The sequence below is a fragment of the Mastigoproctus giganteus genome, chromosome 4, assembly GCF_048544385.1.
Source record: "Mastigoproctus giganteus isolate SK-2022 chromosome 4, ASM4854438v1, whole genome shotgun sequence".
NCBI lineage: Eukaryota > Metazoa > Arthropoda > Arachnida > Uropygi > Thelyphonidae > Mastigoproctus > Mastigoproctus giganteus.
Genome location: NC_143578.1, coordinates 199,363,985 through 199,383,486, shown reverse-complemented (window position 1 = coordinate 199,383,486; position 19,502 = coordinate 199,363,985). Strand labels below are relative to the sequence as shown.

The 19,502-nt window shown below is 40.1% G+C and overlaps 1 protein-coding gene across 1 annotated transcript in view; it reads right to left on the bottom strand.

Annotated features, from left to right (window-relative positions):
* LOC150087318 (lactadherin-like) overlaps positions 1 to 19,502 on the bottom strand; it is a 209,092-nt gene that overhangs the window by 103,896 nt on the left and 85,694 nt on the right. The window contains exon 2 of the mRNA XM_090371983.1: positions 3,765 to 3,886. Within this exon, the coding sequence (XP_090228109.1) occupies positions 3,765 to 3,852 (88 nt within the window). The 5' untranslated portion in view covers positions 3,853 to 3,886. The remainder of the gene's footprint in view (positions 1 to 3,764; positions 3,887 to 19,502) is intronic.

Below are 19,502 nucleotides of genomic sequence, written 5' to 3'. Positions count from 1 at the left end.
CATAGGTAAAAAAACTCTTTGAATACCTTTGATAAACAGCTTGTCTGCAAACACAGGTAAACTCCTCTTTACCGGGTTGCTCCAATTGGGAATTTCATAGAGCACACTGGAATGAATCGCTTCAAATGTTCAGTTAGATCATGAAATAATCCAACTCCAGCTCATAGATTATGTCTCACAACATATAACTAATCAAATATTACAAGCTGCCAACTCTACAATACCAAAATCCTTGTCTGGGAAATGCAATCACAGTAATTCCTGATGGAATCCGGATTGCACATATGCTAAACAGGAAAAAAATAGGGCTTGGAATTTGTTTCGCAAATTTCCCACAGATATCAGACTCATCTGGAAGAAAATATAAACACTTAATGGCAACTATGTGCAGTCCCTGGCTTCAATATTAAACTGGAAAGGAAAGGAGTTGTCCACTCCGGCAGAAATTGCAAATGCCTTAGCTAAATCATTTGCCAGTACATCAGGTGCATCCACCTACAACCCAATCTTTCAACAAATTAAAGAATCATCAGAGCAGCATAAGATCAATTTCTCTACTAGAGTTTCACACCTGTTGTTGTTGTTGTTTGCTTTTTTTTAGGAGCATTAGCAACTAAGGCCATATTGCTCCGAGAATATGCGGTGGTCATTCCCTGACCTTTCCGCATCCTCCGTATTTGGTGGTAACGGGCTCGAACCACGGTCTAATCAAGAAGCGTGTGCTACGCACTGCTGCTCCTTCCCACGTGGCTACGGAGGCGCCTGTCACACCTGTACAACCAGCCATTTACATTAACAGAACTTTTAGGGGTGCTCAATAAAACGTCCAGTAGTGCTGCTGGTCCAGATGGGATCTACTATGTCATGATAAGCCAACTAAACAACAGAACAAAAAGTGCATTATTAAAATATTACAATCGAATATTTCTAGAAAATACTTATCCAAACTCCTGGTGTCACTCAATTATAGTAGCCTTTCCAAAGCCAGGAAAGGACTGGAGCTTTCTGCATAATTACAGGCCAATTTCACTGACCAGCTGTTTAGGCAAAGTTCTAGAAAAAATGGTTCACAGGTGGCTAACGTGGTTCCTGGAAACTAACAACTTGCTAAATAGCAATCAGTGCGGGTTTCAAAAGAACCGGCCCACATGAGATGTAATGATAAAAGCAGAAGCTAACATCCGAAATGCTTTCATAAGGGGACAACATCTGGTCATGATCAATCTTGATATTGAGAAAGCCTTTGATAACACCTGGCGATATGGTGTACTTCAAGATCTTCATTCTTTTGGCTTGAGAGGTCATTTACCCCACTTTATACAAAACTTCCTATGCCAAAGAACATTTCAGGTTAGATACATGAACAATTTATCCAAATCATTTGAACAAGAGGAGGGTGTTCCTCAGGGGTCCATTCTTAGTCCGACATTATTTGCAATAAGAATTACAAACATGACACAGGATGTACCAAATACAGTAGAATTGTACATGTTTTCTGATGACCTCAATGTTTCTTGTCAATCCCAAACCATGAACACCTTTGAAAGACAACTTCAAATTTGGATCACTAAAATCGAATCATGGGCATTGCGGAATGGCTATTCCCTATCAGAAAAGAAATCTAGTGCAATTCATTTTTGTAAAAAACGCAAACTCCACCTGGATTCAGAAAGATTTTTAAAAAACAACCTAATTCCCGTCACTAACAATTTTCGTCTGTTGGGATTATATTTAGATAATAAAACTTAATTTTGCTTCCCATATTGCTTTCCTTCAAACTACATGTCTTAAAAAACTGAACATCCTAAGAGCAGTCTCTGCTATGCCCTGGAGTGCTGACAGAAGCTCTCTCCTTCATCTCTATAGAGCTTTAATAAGATCATGCTTAAATTATGGATCATCTGTCTATGACTCCGCTAGAAAAAGTTTGCTATTACATCTGAACACCATACAGCATAGTGCCCTTAGGATAGCTGTGGGAGCCTTCAGAACATCTCCAGTCCACAGTCTGTATATTGAGGCAAATGAATCCCCTTTGCATCTCAGGAGAAAATTCTTATTGTGTAATTATGCAGCAAAAATTAAAGCATATCATCCCACCCCCGCTGGCAATACCTGTTTGATCTTCAATATGCTGCATTATATCATAATAAGCCTAATGAAAACTGCCCCGCAGGGATTTGACTGCAACGACTCATGATCAGTTGGGATATTAAATTTCAGAACATATTCCAAGACCTTGCTACTCCTGAAACTCCCTAGACTGAATGCTCACCTCTTTGCAACAATTTCTTTTTAAGATGGGGAAATTCCTCTCTGGCAAACATCAACTATCAACAGCTCCATAAAACTCATTCGTTAGAAAACTCAGATAAAATACCTATCTATACTGATGGCTCCAAAACACATGCAGCCGTAGGTGCTGCAGCAATTTCTTCCACCTTCTCAGTAGCTGCGTTTCTTCCTACAGAATGCAGTATCTGTACTGCAGAATTATTTGCAATAAAACTAGCTCTAAATAGAATACACAACAGCTGTATAAAGCAATCTCTGATATACACAGACTCCTTAAGCGCAATCACTGCCATTCAATCTATCATATTGCCCTCTCATCCGATTCTTAAAGAGATACAGTCTAAGTTATTTTGTCAAAAAGCCAACCAGAAGTTTATCTTCTGCTGGATACCTGGTCATATAGGCATTCCAGGTAATGAACAAGCGGATGCCACCGCTAAACACCCTGACTCAGGCTCTTCCAGGCACTTTCACCGACTACAAATCCATCATTAAAACGTCATGTAGGAAGCAATGGTCTGACCTCTGGAAAGCTCAAATAAATAATAAACTGCTGCAGATAAAAAAAGAGCCAAAACTGTGGACATCTAGTATCAGGAAAAGCAGGCGACAAGAAGTAATTCTAGCAAGGCTCCACATTGGTCATTCACATCCAACTCGTCTGTATCTGCTTAAGGGAGAGAACCCTCCTCAGTGTTTCCTTTTGCCAGTCGCAGCTAACAATAAATCATATTCTCATTGAATGTCCCCAACTTTCAACTACCAGGAAATCAAGCTTTACCTCCCAACCCACTTGAAGGAACCGATAACTTTATTGTAAATTCTTGGCAATGATGCAAATTTGGAGGAACTGTTTACTTATTTGAAACAGATAAATCTTTATAATAGTCTGTGATCACAATAACATGTGAAATTTGTGATAAGAAAATATTGAACAGGCACAATATGACCCAAGAGGCCCTTGTGCCAAAAACCCAAATACAACAAAAACAAACAGCTTGTAGTTAACAATTATCTTTGAGTTTATCAGCAATTATGACCTTATTGGGGCTGAACATAGCCAAGTGGTCAGGAATGGGAGTGTTGTAGTGCATGATCTTTGAGTCTGATCATGGTTCAAACTGATGAGTGTTAAATACTATTAACAATTTTATTCATTAGCATTAGCATTAACAAAGGCACATGATGCAAGAAAGCAAGCTTATATAGCATCAGCCAAAAAAAAAATTTATTTATTACAAACACCTCTGACTTTGTGACTGGAGTATAAACATGAATTATTTCTATATTGTGTTGGTGATGCATGTCTACTGGATTAAATCTATACACTAGAAAGTGATTGAACTTGTTATGCCAGTGATAGTGAAAACTGTTTTACCATGAGACTGACTGAAAGAATGACAAAAAAAAAAAAAAAGACAACATGAATATATACGTTGATTGTATTATAGTTTTTAACAAATACCCACCTTGTCCAACTGCAGATGGCAATTTTAACTCCCACAAGATCAGCAAACAACAAGAAGAAACAAAAAACAGAGCTGCATCCTGGATCATCCTGACAGACTGTGTTGTAGTGCTTTTGGAAGAGCTATAATTGTCAAACATTGTAGCTTAATTATTAGATTCCATATTAATTAGATATTAGATCAAGAAAGAAAGGGAAATAGTAAGGCAAGTAAAGGGTATTTTTCTGAATATCAAGAACCATTTGTAGTGGCACTTCTACAAACAGCAATTTATGAGTATATAATTTCTGCATTATTAAGTTTCTGTCACTTGTGTTCTAAATGGAACAGATATGCTCATGTGGCATCTGTGAGACAATTTTTTTATTTCAATTATAAAAAAAGTAATTTTTAGCCTTTTTACCAAATTGAAAATAGTGTTCTATTTAATTGTGATTTGCTAATCTCAGTTAGTTACAAAATATCAAACAAAAATAAATGAGAGAAACCAATAATTACAATAATTGAGAATGTTTTTATCATAATTCTCAGATTAGAATTTTCAGTCACTCATCCCCAGAATAAAAACACAACACACTCTCACCTAGCATCTGGAAGATGCATTATGGGCAGACATCACACAAGAATGGAAGTTGAGTGCGAGAAAGATATAAACACTGTTCACATAGTATCAGTTAAACACTGAACAAAAAATTGATTTCTAATAGTAATATTAATTTTTGATATCAAATTTTTGATATCAAATCATTGCTGTTAACATTAATTAATGTAATTAGTTATAAATTAATAATATAATTTCTTATTAGACAGTTTTCATCATGTTTTATTAATTACTGCTGTTTGTTATTTTCAGTTTGCATGCTTTTTGGTTTAGGTTACATTGAATGAACCCTTTAAAAACAGTGCAATCATACTTCATACATTGAATACCAAACCCTTTTAAAAGTACAGTATTTTGATTTTTTGAATATAAAAATATATATATAAATAAATAAATCATAAATAAATAAATAACCGTATAAAAGTTTTATGAGTATATGAGTATACTCATATACTCATAAAACAATTTTATGAGTATATGAGTATACTCATATACTCATAAAATTGTTTCAATCAGTAAACTGATATAGCATACATCACAATTTTAAAAATACTCCAAGAGAAACTCTTCCCAGTGTCTGGAGTTGTTTCTTTGTTGACACAATGACATCTCCACATGTTTCAAGGCTAACAGGCATTATCATTATTGCCAGTTAGAGTGGCTACTTTGTTACTCTGTTACTGTGTGAGCCATGTAGCTCAGTTTAGTTGTAAGAACTTTTGCAACTCAGTAGTTCACTGAATGCATTTTAGATGGCATGTATTTTGTTGAACTTTCACATGGACAAGATAAGTACAGAATTATACACTGTCCAGTCAAAATATTATAGCCACCTCCAGTTTTAGCACTCTGCCATTCCTCCCTACCTGGTGGCACACGTGTCGTGGTAAGAAGCGGCAAATGTAATACTGCAGGTTCATGGCATGTGATCCATACAAAGAATTTGATCAAAGTCGGTAAGGGACATGATCTGACCAACCTCAGAATTTGCAGTTTCCATAATACTGCCCTATGATTACAAGTAGGAAGGAGAGACAAAGTACCCAAAAGATCTGGCAAACAGCGAAGCATAGTTTCAGTAGAACAGAATCCTTCAAATATCTGGGAGCTATGATTCAACACGATAGTAGTAACACTCCAGAAATTCAGGCTCATCTTAATGCTGGTAATAGATGCTATTTTTCCCTGCAGAAATACTTTCAATCAAGTCTGCTCTCTAGAAGAATGAAATTAGTGTTATACAAAACAGTGGTATAACCCGCCATGACTTATGCTAATGAAACATTAATAAGAAGGACGAAAAGTCTTTAAATGTGTGGGAAAGGAAGATATTAAAATCTTTGGCCTGATCAAAGATGGGGAAGAGTGGAAAATAAGGACAAACCAAGAGCTGCAGGAACTGTATGGAGAACCGGATATAGTAGGAGTGATAAAGAGCTCAAGACTTAGATGGGCAGGCCATGTGATATGAATGGAGGAAAACAGATAGCCAAGGAAAGAAACAGTGTTTCAGTTAAACGTTTCAGAACTTCTAAGAGGGGTAGGGTACATCCTGACAACTCAAAATCATATAGCAATGTGGGGTCGGAAATGCTTTCCTGAAGCGGTTTTGTACACAGAAGCACCATAAAGAAAAGAGACCGTAAGTGAGAAATCATTTTAATAATACATGAAAAGAAGCAAAAGGTACGTGGATTAAAGTAAGTGTTCGAAGTTTCTTCCACGGGCTACAATGCACACCTCACATCTCCGATGCATGGACATCCGAACATTCTGGAATACTCCAGGCGAATTTCGAATTTCTTCGGCAGCTACTGCGATTCTTGCAACCAGCTCCTCAGCATTGTCAACAGGGGTGTCATAAACTAGCGATTTCATATGACCCCAGAAATAAAAATCAAGACATGATAGGTCGGGTGACCGAGCAGGCCAACGCACGGGACCACCACGTCCGATCCACTGTTGACCAAATGTGACATCCAGGTAGTTACAAACATCTCCGCTATAATGGGCAGGGGCTCCATCGTGTTGGAACCACTTTGTCTGTTGCGTCGATGCAGAAATCTGTTCATCTCTCAAAAGTTGTGGCAATACTTGCTGCAGAAAGATCAAGTAGATAGGTCCGGTTAGACGACACGGTAACAGGTAAGGTCCGATGAGGTGATCTCCCATAATACCGGCCCATACATTGACCGAAAATCGAATCTGTGCTGCACGACGTCGTATTGCATGCGGGTTCTCAACCGCCCAGATATGGTCGTTATGCGTGTTGAAAATTCCTTCCCTTGTGAAGGATGCCTCATCGGAAAACAACACTTCAGCAGGAAAAAGGGGATTTGTAGCACATTTTCCAAGGTACCACTGTGCGAAAGCAATACGAGGTGCATAATCCTCCGGTTGCTGTGTCTGGACACGCTGCACGTGAAACAGATGCATGTCTTGTTCTCGGAGAATCCTCCAGACGCTGCAATGGGAAACCCCGACTGCGTTTGCTAGACTTCGTGTACTCATTCTTGGATTCCCCTGTACATGCTGCAGCACATTCTGTTCGACGGCTGGAGTCCGTGCTGTTCTTACCCTGTCCCTGTCAGCTCTTTCAAATGAACTTCTCTCAGCTAACCTCTGGTGCAGTCTTGCAAAGAAATTATGACTGGGAATACGCCTCGTCGGATATCGTTCCGCGTACAAACGCTGTGCGGCTGGCCCACTACAATTTGCAGCCCCGTACGCCAAATGCATATCGGCTAACTCTGCGTTCGTGTAATCATCCATCCTACTAACTTGGCGTTCTTGTGCGAAATTAAGATTCCCTGCACTAAAGCTCGGAATTTTCGATTCTGCCCATTGGTATATGATTTCGAGTTGTCCAGATGTACCCTACCTCTCTTAGAAGTTCTGAAACGTTTAACTGAAACACCCTGTATAACTACAAGGTTCATGCAGTGATATATATATACATATTTATATATAATTAGTGTTATATTGTGTTATTGCTGTTGTTTAGCATATCCAAGTGAGGGCTTATGCGTGTATCACTAGAGCTCATTAGAATTAGTAGCGGAGGCATACGATGCAAGAAAGCAAGCTTATATAGCATCAGCCAAAAAAAAAAACCCTTCCCATTTCAGCCATCCATTAACTCCAAATGTTTGTCTAGTTCTGCCTTGAATTTATTTAAGCAGTCAACTTCTACAATGACAGATGGAAATTTGCTCCAACAATCAACCAACCACTGGCAAAAGGCAAATTTTAATTCATGTCCTCTCAGGTGACCAATCTGGGCAAGAGGAAAAATCCGATCAGCATTCAGCTTGCTCAAACCATTCAAGGCTTTATACACGTCAATCAGATCACCTCGCAGGTGCATAGTCCACAGACACAGCAATTTGCAAAACTTAAGTCTTTTTTTGTAAGTGCAACCTTTTGTTCCTTTCACCAATCTTGTTGCCATTCACTGTACTTGTTCCAGCAGCTCTATATCCTTCCTAAAATTAGTAATTTTAGTACTCAGGGTATGTATTACCTGACCATTGCCTTATACAAGGGAATAATCACCTCCTTATCCCTGATAGAAAAATTCCTGTATATCATTGACAAGACACTATGAGCTACTCTTGCAGACTGTCTGCACTGCTCAAGTAAACCAATCTGATTCATTTCCTTCCTTCTAGAGTTTACAGAAGTAAGGACTCTATGCTGTTTTTCTTTGCATCATTTGCCTGTCTAAACTCCTTTCTGACTTACTTGTTGTTATGTTTGTTATTTGGTTTTAGGAGCATTAGCAACTAAGGCTATATTGCTCCGGGGATATGCGGTGGTCATTCCCTGACCTTTCCACATCCTCCGTATTTGGTGGTCACGGGCTCGAATCCCGGTCTAATTAAGAAGCATGTGCTACGCACTGCTGCTCCTGCCCACCTGGCTACAGAGGCGCCCTTTGACTTACTTACACACCAGCTTATATCTACCATAGCTTCTGTGTCACCTTGTGACACAAAAGGAGAGAAGAACAAATAGGACTAGTGGCAGAGAAGAAAAATGCATTTTTCTTCTCTACCACTAGTCCTATTTGTTCATCTCACATCCATTTAGGCCTAAACTTTGAATGGTGTTTCTTAATTTGGACAAAAAGCCTATAGTCCACCAACCTAGTCCATCCAAGATTACCAACTTGAATGCTTCCCATTTAGAATTTGTTGTTGGTAACATCATCAGTTGGTCCCACTGTATAGAATTCAAAAACTGTCTCAGACCATCATAATCACCTTTACGAAAGTAAGCACTCTTCCCTTTACCGGTGATGGTAGTTACATCTTTGAGTAAATCCCACATCAGCACACTGTGGTCACTGCCACCTAGTGGTTCCTTTATCTGCATATTCTTAATGCATGAAGAGTCACTGCTGATAATCAGATCAAGACTATTACCCCCTCTAGTTGCCTCTTGAACATGCTGCTGTAGAAAACAATCTTCCAATAAATCAACAAAAATCTTCCTAGTGTGCGAGTGACCAAATCACAAGTTCAGTGTCAATATCTGGAAAGTTAAAATCCCCCATTATAAGACAATCTGATTTACTGGCCCACTCTATTTCTCTGTATAGTTGTTCAATATACTCATCAGTGTCATTAGGCCAATAACACACTGCTACTTTCAATTTCACTTTCCCAGTGCTTAGGTCACACCAAACTGACTCAAAGTTGCACTGTCCACCCATGTCAACTGGATGCACTTCCCTAGATTTTATGTGTTTCTTAACTAACAGCATAACCCCTCCTCCACTCCTATCTCATCTATCCTTTCTGTACACATTGTGCTCCCCAAATTCTAATTCTGCATTCTTATATCTGTGTAACAACATGTTTCTGATATCCCCATAATATCTGCCTTTGATGTTTTGATGAGCACGTCAAATTTATCAAATTAATTTACTAAACTCCTAGCACTGGTGTACACACAAGTATATATTGACTTGTTCTTATTCTTAGCTACCCTCACATAGCTCATATAACTGGGCTGTGTGAGGGTAGCTTACTCCCAGCAGTCTCTGAAATCCCAGGCAACTTGTTTTCCAGGCTGTTGCCCATTCCAGTAGAATGCAGTGCAAGAATCACTTTCACCTATTTCAGCGACTACTGTTAACCTATCCATCCATGTTTCTAACCTATCCATCCATATTCTCCCAAGCTAGCAGTTTTCCGACCCACCTAACACTGTGTCAATAGCATCAGCAAATATTCTTGAACCCTTTCTATTTAAGTATATCCCTTTCCTGTGGAAGCAGTCTCTCCTGTTTCAAGTCTTATCAATCTTTGGTATATACAGTGATGAGAGAGGACAGTTTAAAGAATACAGTGGCAGACAAAAAAAAAAAAGATGCATCACTTGTGAATTTTGCAATTAATGTGTTTTGCACTGCATTGTGGGTTGCAGAAATATTCAAAATGCATTTGTTAGATGAGATTTATATCTCTGTGCATGAAATCCAATAAAAAGACTCCACCTGATATACCTAATTGCCATAAATATCTGTCCAAGGGGTAAAATGCATAATTAATGGAAATATGAGAAATCATGCAAATGGCAATCACGAAACCAAACATACATTTTATTGCATTTATGTGTACAAACTGAAATGACAAGTTAACGTAATAGTATTATGTACTGTAAATCAGCAAAATAAGTCCTCAATATTTTGTTGTTCTTCCTTGAGCTGCAATTACAGCCTTGCAATGATCTGGCGTAGAATTAATCAATTTATGGATTCGAAACTGGGGTTGCCCAATTTTGAGGTACCACACCATTACAATGCTCTCCTGCAGCTCAATCTTACTTGTTGGTTTTTGAGCAATTTTAGACGACATTATGTACCAGCAATTTTCAATAGGGTTCAAATCTAGACCGTTGTTGGGCCGCCACCCCTGTATTGCCAGCATTTCTGAGGTTGGACTGCACCTTAAGGGAGAAAAACAAGGGAAAATATTGGTGTAAGTATGTTTTAAGCTTTGTGAGACAAGAAGACAAATTCATCATTAAATCTAAATAGCATAAACTTACCAATTTTGCTGTTTGGCAAAGTGCTGAGTCCTTTTGAAAAATACAGTTTTGAACATCTGTGTGGTGATCCCTAATAACGGGTTTCAGACACTCCTCCAAGATAGCAGTGTAGGTTTCCATATTCACTGTTCCATTAATAAACTTAATTCGCCCCATCCCTTTGCTTGTTATGCATCCCCAGACCATCTGACAGTCGGTGTTATGCAGTCAGGATGGTATGCCTCCGATTTTCGTCTTTTGACATATCGCTTCCCATCCAAGCCATGCAGGTTGAATTTCGATTCGTCAGAAAAGATGATGGTTTCCCATTGCTCTTTTGTTCATGAAACGTGTTTTAGCCCAAGCAAGTTGCTTCTTCCTTATATGTTGGGTCAACAAAGGCTTCTTCTTGGGTCGATAAGCATGCAGACCACATTTCGAAAGCCATCTTTGGATAGTTTGTGCACTTGTTTCAACACCAGAGGACATCTCAAAGTCCAGTTTTAGATCAGGAGCACGAGCATGGCAATTACAAAGGCATAGCCATTTAAAATATTGATCTTGGGAAGGCATAGCTATTCTCTCACGGCCTGATCCAGGTCTTCTCTTCACATTACCGGTTTCACGCTTTAATTTCAGCACCCAGGATACTGTTAACTGGTGGCAGCCTATTTTATCAGCGATAGCATGTGTAGAAAGCCTTTCCTGGGACAGAGCAACAGCAACACTTTTTTTTCTTGGTGTCAACCGAACATATACCCCAGGGGCTCACATCTGGTGAGTATGGGCTTGGCACACCCAGGCACACCTGAGCTGGATATCATCATTCTTCCCTTTCTTGGTGATTCCCTTCTACTTTTGACTCTCTCTCTCTCGGGGTAACTTGGGAATTTTTTTTTTTTTCCTGGTGCAGAATAAGCCTCAGGCTTCCTTTCACCATATGGCTATTAATAATAACAATAATAATAATATGGAGCCATGCTTACACCTCCGCAAAACAGGATACTAATGAGCATGTATACTGTTCCAATGCCATATTTATAGAAACGGCTGATGCAATACCTTGCAATTACTGTCTTATTGCAATACCTTTGCTTTGCAACAAACAAAATGACTGTAATCAAACAATATCTCATACATTTCACTACAAATGTTAGTTTTTTTTTTCTGCCACTGTACATGCAACAGAGAATGGAAAAATTGATAGGTTGGTGCATACACATTGCAGTTGTAAGGTCCTCATATTAAAAAAAATATGCAAAAAGTATTAAAGCTTTCTATTATACTAACCTATTAGTAACATGTACTATGAGCATGGTTTCAGATGGAAGAGTTTGTTGTTTTGATACAGAAGGCTGGGAATTTTCATTCACAGAAGTATTTATTCCTCCAGAACTTTGTTCATGTGCTGAATCACTTCTGCTTAAAAACTAGCTTTTTTACACTACGTCATGGAACATATCATTGCCTAAGTCGGGGTCTTCGTTTTCTAAACAATCAAAGAGCGAAAAAATTTTCCGCTGGGTATAGGCTTCATTTACTCCCAAAAAACAATCAGTTAAACCCAACTTTTTTTCGAGCAGCTTGAAGTCCTTTAGGAAATGAGGAGTCAATCTTGTGGTACTCAGATAATGCACTCTTTGAAGAAAGTACTGTACAAGTTCAGTTCATAGTATCAGTAATAATGAGAATGACAGTAGTGAGTTTTGGGATTTTAGAACTTAAATTCATTCTACACTAACATTTTGTTTGGTAACAACTTGTGAATTTGTGTTTCAGATACATTCAATATATATATATATATTTTTTTTTTTTTCCCCAAAATTCGCCTGCTGAAACCTGGGAATGTCTCACTATACAGAAAATGCACAGATTTCAAAAGATTTCCAATATTCAGTTTAGGACCTTATCAATGCACATGATACAAGTATTAAATTGTTTTTTAGGGATTGGTCATTCATTATTTTAAAATAATGCTTCCTCCCTTCCTGTGGAGTGCTTTAGACATGAGCTCTTCACTACTGCCATGTGAAACAGAAAGCGTTGCTAATGGGGAAAATAAACTGTAAAAACACACATACTTCAACAATTGTATGCCAGTTGGATGCTGTAATAAAGCATGAATCTATGCACGCAGCAGTGTAGCATTGTCACTGTACTTCCCATGCTGGGTGGAAAAGACCTGGGTTTGAATCCCATCAATGACGTGTGGAAATTTTATGACTGAGTTAGTCAGTAAGACTATTTTTGTGACTGAGTTAGTCAGTAAGACTATTTTTGTGACTGAGTTAGTCGGTTTCAGGCATGGATAACAAGCCCCCCCCCCCGGAAACTCGGGTTTTTCATCCACAAACAGGCAAATCCACTAGACAACGCACACAATTCAAAAACAATACTGTAGCACGCTTTAGTAATCGTTTTCAAGAGATGGTTGTTGTTTGGTTTTTGAGAAGCATTAGCAACTAAGGCCATATTGCTCAGGGATATGCGGTGGTCATTCCCTGACCTTTCCGCATCCTCCGTATTTGGTGACGGGCTCGAACCCCAGTCTAATCAAGAAGCGTGTGCTCTGCTGCTCTTTCCCACATGGCTACGGAGGCGCCTCGAGAGATGGCTCTCATTTTAAATTATTTTTTAAAATAATTATTGAGAATAGGTTTAATAAATCATGTTATTATTTTTTAATGGCCAAACTTCTTTAATCACAAAACAATTAACGACGTAGATCGAAAGTCAAACCAATAAAGAAGGAAAGTTGAAAATATTAACCCCCTGTCGTGCCAGGAGCTCGGGTTGCTTATCCACTGTACCCTCCTTTTATCACAATCAACTTTTTATATTTTTAAAATGTGTAATTTGTTCATCTCGATTTTAATTAGCACACATTTGGAATACTGTAATTATTTACTAGCTGGATATTGGGCAAGCACAGACGAATCTGGATAACATCTAGACTACGAAGTGTCTGGGTACCATTTTGAGTATTCGCATTCTCTCGAAGATCCGGCGCTTCTGGTGCCGCTCTGTATAATTTAATGAATTATATACCCGCCTACAAACATTTCGCGTTTCGATATCTCAAGTTTGAGGTCATTTCTAGATCTGTATTACACAGGGTCGTTATATAATACAGGTGTCCAGAAAAATACCCGGGGGGGCTCACATCTAGTGAGTATGGGCTTGGCAAACCCAGGGTCCTGAGCTGGATATCATCATTCTTCTCTTTCTTGGTGATGCCTTCTACTTCTCTCTCTCTCTCTCTCTCTCTCTCACACACACAGGGGGTAACTCGGAAATTTTTTTTTTTTTTTTTGCTGGTGCAGCATAAGCCTCAGGCTTCCTTGTATCATATGGCTAATAATAATATAAAAAAAAAAAAACATCCTTTATAAAAGTAAAACGATATTGTGTGAATAGGATACATCAGTAGCATAGCTCCCCATTTTCGGGCCCGGGGGCAAAGAACATGTTCGGGCCCCTACTTAATTAACGAAAATTGCAAAAAGAGGAGACAGCCAAAGACGCCAGGTCCCTAAAGGGCTTGGGCACGGAGGAAATTGCCTTGCCTGCCTACATGGTAGCTACGCCACTGGGGTATATGATATAAACCTGAAACCACATTCAGGTGATAAAGAAGATATCTTCAGGTTTTAATTAGATGTGGGTTCGATGTGAACCTTTAATTAGGTGTTCGATGTGAACCTTTAGTTACTTTGCAGATGTCACATCTCGACTCCAGTTCCTCCCATATTCGGCACAACATATCCATGTCAACGTGGCCGATTACTTCACAAATGCGTTCCATAATGGTACTAGGCATAGGTGGAACATGCTCTGGGTTTTTCACAAATCTTTAGAGTAAAATATAAAGGAGTCAGGGTAGGGGATCTTGTAGGCCATAAATTCGGCCCTCCTCTTCCAATCCACTTCCCAGGAAATACTGTGTTCGGGTATGTACGAACCTTATGTTAATGTGATAAAGCTTCGGTTTGTTGGAAAAGGAAGTCGCCATTACTGTCATTCTGCAGCTGAGGTATAAGACACAACTCCGGTTTGTGAATAAAATCTTGAAGTTATCCTTCATCGCTTGGAAGTGGTTTTGGGTTTGTGGACACCTTGTACTAATATAATATAATATATAAAAATAACAGAATTTGAAACGCAGTTTTTTCGATATATAGGGACGTCTGTTCACACATTAGATAATCAGGAAAAAGATGACCAAGTGCGTGTATCAATCTGTAAACGAGAATATTATTAGGGAAAACTGCGAAAAAGACTCACGCCCGCTTTACATTCGAGTTAAAAACGAACTTTTCATGATTTCCTTAGAAGTGCGGAGGCAGATGCAGTGTACTTCTCGCACTCACATCGAGTCAGTCTTCTGTTTCTCTAAATGACATCACACTAGGTAGAATCTTTTATATGCGTAAAGGGTCATCAAATTCGACAGCACTAAAATAAAAGATGATTTATGCGTTGGTAGCCAGGTCACAGATTTTTCTTCCAAAGAAGAACTGTGTACGTGCATGATGGTCTATAATATTGAAGAGATGACATGTGGTATAGATTAAGGGAGGGAAAAGGCATCAGATGCAACTGCATGAGTCACTGAAGGATGATACGGTGGTTAATTTTTTTTTTTTTTTTTTTAGAAACATACAGTTTAACAGATAAAGGTTGGCGTTTTGCGAGAGGATCGATTACAGCGAGTATGACGATACAATGTATACGGTACAATGACACTTATTGGATGAAGTGTTTAGATGCCAGTTACCAATTACAAATTCGAGCACATTCGTAATTAACCGTAGCACCAAAATGTCAGAACCGTGTAAAACTGGTATATAATGTATGCATGTGTTGACAGTTTACTTATTTGTATGTGGTATGTGAATCTTAACACCTACATAGTACCTAGAATTCATGGAGTTCTGGGTTTAAAAAAGAATAGATTAAATAGCTTCTCTCTCTCTCTAAAATAAAACTGTATTCCTTCTTGGTGATTCCTTTCTACTTCTGACTCTCTCTCTCTCTCTCAGGATAACTTGGGAATTTTTTTGGCTGGTGCAGCATAAGCCTCAAGCTTCTTTGCACCATATGACTAATAATAATAATAATAATAATAATTGTGTAAAGCATTCGAGTTAGCGTTGACCAACATTACGACGATACACTTTGGACACTTCGTCGAATCCAGGATGTTAGAGGTATAAAGGGGAACTTTCTCGCTATAAAGTGGCTACTCGATGTGATTAGAAAGATACGACTATATAATGTATGAATGTAGAAATGGCAGCTCATGATATTTTAAGTTACTTATATCAACATCATTTGTTAAGAAATTAAGCTGTCCATTTGACTATTACTACAACACAACTTTCGTTTTTTTAAAATGAAATTAATAAAAAAATAATAATTTTCAATTTAGAATGTCTAATAATAATACTCTCTCCTACCTAATGTTCCTAAATATGGTGTTTGGTTTTTAGGAGCATTAGTAACTAAGGCCATATTGCTCCGAGGATATGCGGTGGTCATACCCTGATCTTTCCGCATCCTCCGTATTTGGTGGTCACGGGTTCGAACCCCGGTCTAATCAAGAAGCGTATGCTAAGCACTACTGCTCCTGCCCACCTGGCTGCGGAGGCGCCTCCCACCTAATATACATGGATGACATCAAGCTCTACGCACCAACCGAGAAGCAACTTCTGCAACTAGTCCGGATCACCGAAAAATTCAGCAATGATATCAGGATGGAATTTGGTCTAAACAAATGCAAGACCCCACCAATTGTATCAGTGAAATTATATTAGGGTTACCCGTAATTGATTACATTAGCCCGTGTTTGTGACTAATTATATTAGGGTTACCCGTAATTGATTACATTAACCCGTGTTTGTGACTAATTATATTAGGGTTACCTGTAATTGATTACATTAACCCGTGTTTGTGTCTGTAAATTGTGTGTTTTCTGGTCGATTCGCCTGTTTTGCGGGATCAAAAAATCCCCAGTAACTGGGGGGAAAAACTTTGCCAAATTCGACTGGAACCGACTAACTCGGCCAAGGAGTGAAAAAAGGCCATTAAAGTTCCTCGCGTCATCAACGGGGGTCGAACCCCAGCCATTTCCAACCCATGTGAGAGGACAGTGACGATTCCACTGTGCTAACCGTGCAGACACAGTCCCAAAGGCTAATATATTCCTTCGTATCATATTGGACTACCATAGAGCTAGAGGATATCACCAGAAAGACAAGGAAAATTATGACCAAGAGCTGCCAACGCCACCAAATCAGCCGTAGAGAGAGAGAGAGAGAGACTGACAACAGCTCGGAAAGCAGGAGGAAGGGGCATGATAGACCTCACTGAGCAACAGAGGACAGCGATAGCTAACCCGAAAGGTTACTTCCAGAAGAAAACAGAAGCATTCTATCAGGCGATAAGGAAGCTAAACGAGCAGTACACCCCCACTCAACCTAAGCGAGGAGTCCCCTCCCAACCAGGAGGCACAAGCGAAGCTAGAAAGATGGGCAAGGAAGACACTCCATGGTTGACACTACAGTGACCGCCATCAAGACCACACAGATAAAATAGCATCCAATGCATGGCTCACGAGCGGGACGCTCTTTCCCGAGACTGAAGGATTCATGCTAGCCATCCAAGACCAGGTAATCAGCACGAGGAACTATAGAAAATATATCGCCAAGAAGCCTGGAGCGTCATATGGCATATATCTATGATGCCACCTGGCCTCAGAAAAGATCCAGCACATCACCGCAGGATGCAAGGTGATTACCAAGACAAAATACACTGGTGTGCAAAACTTAAGGACCAGTCAGGTTTTCACAGTAGGCTGGATATGGGAAAAGCAAACTAAAGGAACCTCATGAGGTCCTTAAATGATGAAGGAAAAACACCGACGGAAACAAAACGGTACAGAGGGACTTTATTCAAAAATGGCAACATAGCACTGGCTGCCATGATAGAGATGCATCACTGCGAAAGATGGAACAAAAGGAAGAGGTGGTCCTCAGTAGGAGATATGGCTATCCCTAAAGTTGATGCAGGCTTTGCACCGCCTGTCTATACTTAGAACAATGTTTTTGATAAGTTCTTGCATATCATCGTTCATTCCTCTGCCAGCGCCATCTTCAGTTGGTGAACATTTTCTGGTGAGTGAGTACGTGCCACCAGGCGTCTCCCCAGAGCGTCCCGTATGTGTTCGATGAGATTTAGATCGTGGGACGGGCAGGCCAATCCATACGAACAATGTCCTCACTTTCCAAAAGCATATCAACAGCTGCAGTGCGATGGGGTGTGGCGTTATCATCCATAAACACGAACTCGGGGCCAATGGTACCTTGGAACAGACGCACACAGGGAAGGGTTACCTCGGTACAGTAGGGTGCACCGGTTCTGCCTTCCAGTGTCTGGAGTTGTGTACGTCCATCCAAGGTAACGCCTTCCCAGACGAGAACACCTCGACCGCCATATGCGGGGTGATACCGTGTGCCAACCTCTCGCCAGATTAGCTGACGTACAGAATCGCTGCTGAGACTGAATCTGCTTTCATCAGTAAAGAGTACCTTACCCCATTTCGCTGCTGTCCAGTCCTTGAGTTCAATATACACCACTGTAAACGGTGTCTCCGATGGGCAGATGTTAAAGGAACACAGCGTACTGGCCGTCGGGCAAACAGTCCACCTTTGTGGAGTCGCCTGGCCACAGTAAACCGCGATATCCTGCGTCCTGTGGAGCTGGTTTGAATTGGATCCCGTTGTCTGGTGTCAGTCCCTGCTGGCCTATAGGAGTATATAGTGGTCATCATTTTTCATGGACGACCACCACTATTCCCTTGAACAGCTGTATCTGTCGTTCTGAAGCCCGACCACGCACGTGAAACGATGCTATGGGCGATACCGAACTCTGCAGCCACACTCTTCGCATTTCGACCTTCCTCGAGCTTCCCAATTATTCGACCCCGGTAAAGTCATCCAGATGTTGTCTACTGGCCATTTCGTTGTCTGTAGCACCGAATGAAACCAATCGAACGTCTGTAACAATCGTGCCCAACATTTGGTAATTTGCACATAACTGCAACTGCTGCTTTTATCTGTTTATGTGAGCCCTCTCATCACAATTCAAATTTTTGCATGTGCACCAGCTTTCTACTGAACGGCCACAGTTATGCAAATCACTACAGGCTGTTTCGTTTGATTTTGTGGTTGCAACCTTTAGCAATAGTGTTGTTCCTTAAGTTTTGTACACCAGTGTATAATCGTGCACACGATCAAGTAGCCGGGATAATACACCAGAAGCTAGCGATGAAATATCAGAGAAAGTATTAAGGTACGAGCCCAAGGCCGTACTAGAGCCCCTAACCTACAAGCTGTACTGGCACCGCACCATAATAAGGGACAAGATAGTCCCGCACAACAGACCATACATAACCCTTGTCGACAAGAATAAAAAGGCTACCTATCTGATTGACATAACGATGCCCATCGCCTCCAAAAAAACCCATGAGGAAAAGATCAGGAAGTACATGGATCTAAGACAAAAGATCAAAGAGATGTAGCATGTGCAAAATAGTAAGGACCATCCCGATCGTCGTTTCAACCACCCGTATGATGCCAAAGATCCTCCATATCAGCCTAGCAGCAATAGATCTCCCAGAGAACACATACAAGCAACTCCAGAAAGTCGCAATCCTAAACACCTGTAGGATAGCCAGAGAGTTACCCGATGAACAATAGAACCAGACATAACAACCACCCTGTACACTTGGTACTAGTACCTGTCAGGGAGTGAAACTCCCCCCCCCCCATCAGGGGGAAATAATATAACAACAAAATAATAATAATATAAAGGACATGATGGCGCAGTGGTTACGACACTGGACTACAAGTCTGATGTACCCGGATTTGAGTCAGACTGACGTAGGGTCTCTATCACGCTGGGAGACGTAGGGTCTCTATCACGCTGGGAGACGTAGGGTCTCTATCACGCTGGGAGACTGGTATTTGTACTCTACACAGAGTAAAAACGCGGAGTTGGGGGAGACCCCTGGTGCAGCTAGACAAAGAACACTATCTGGC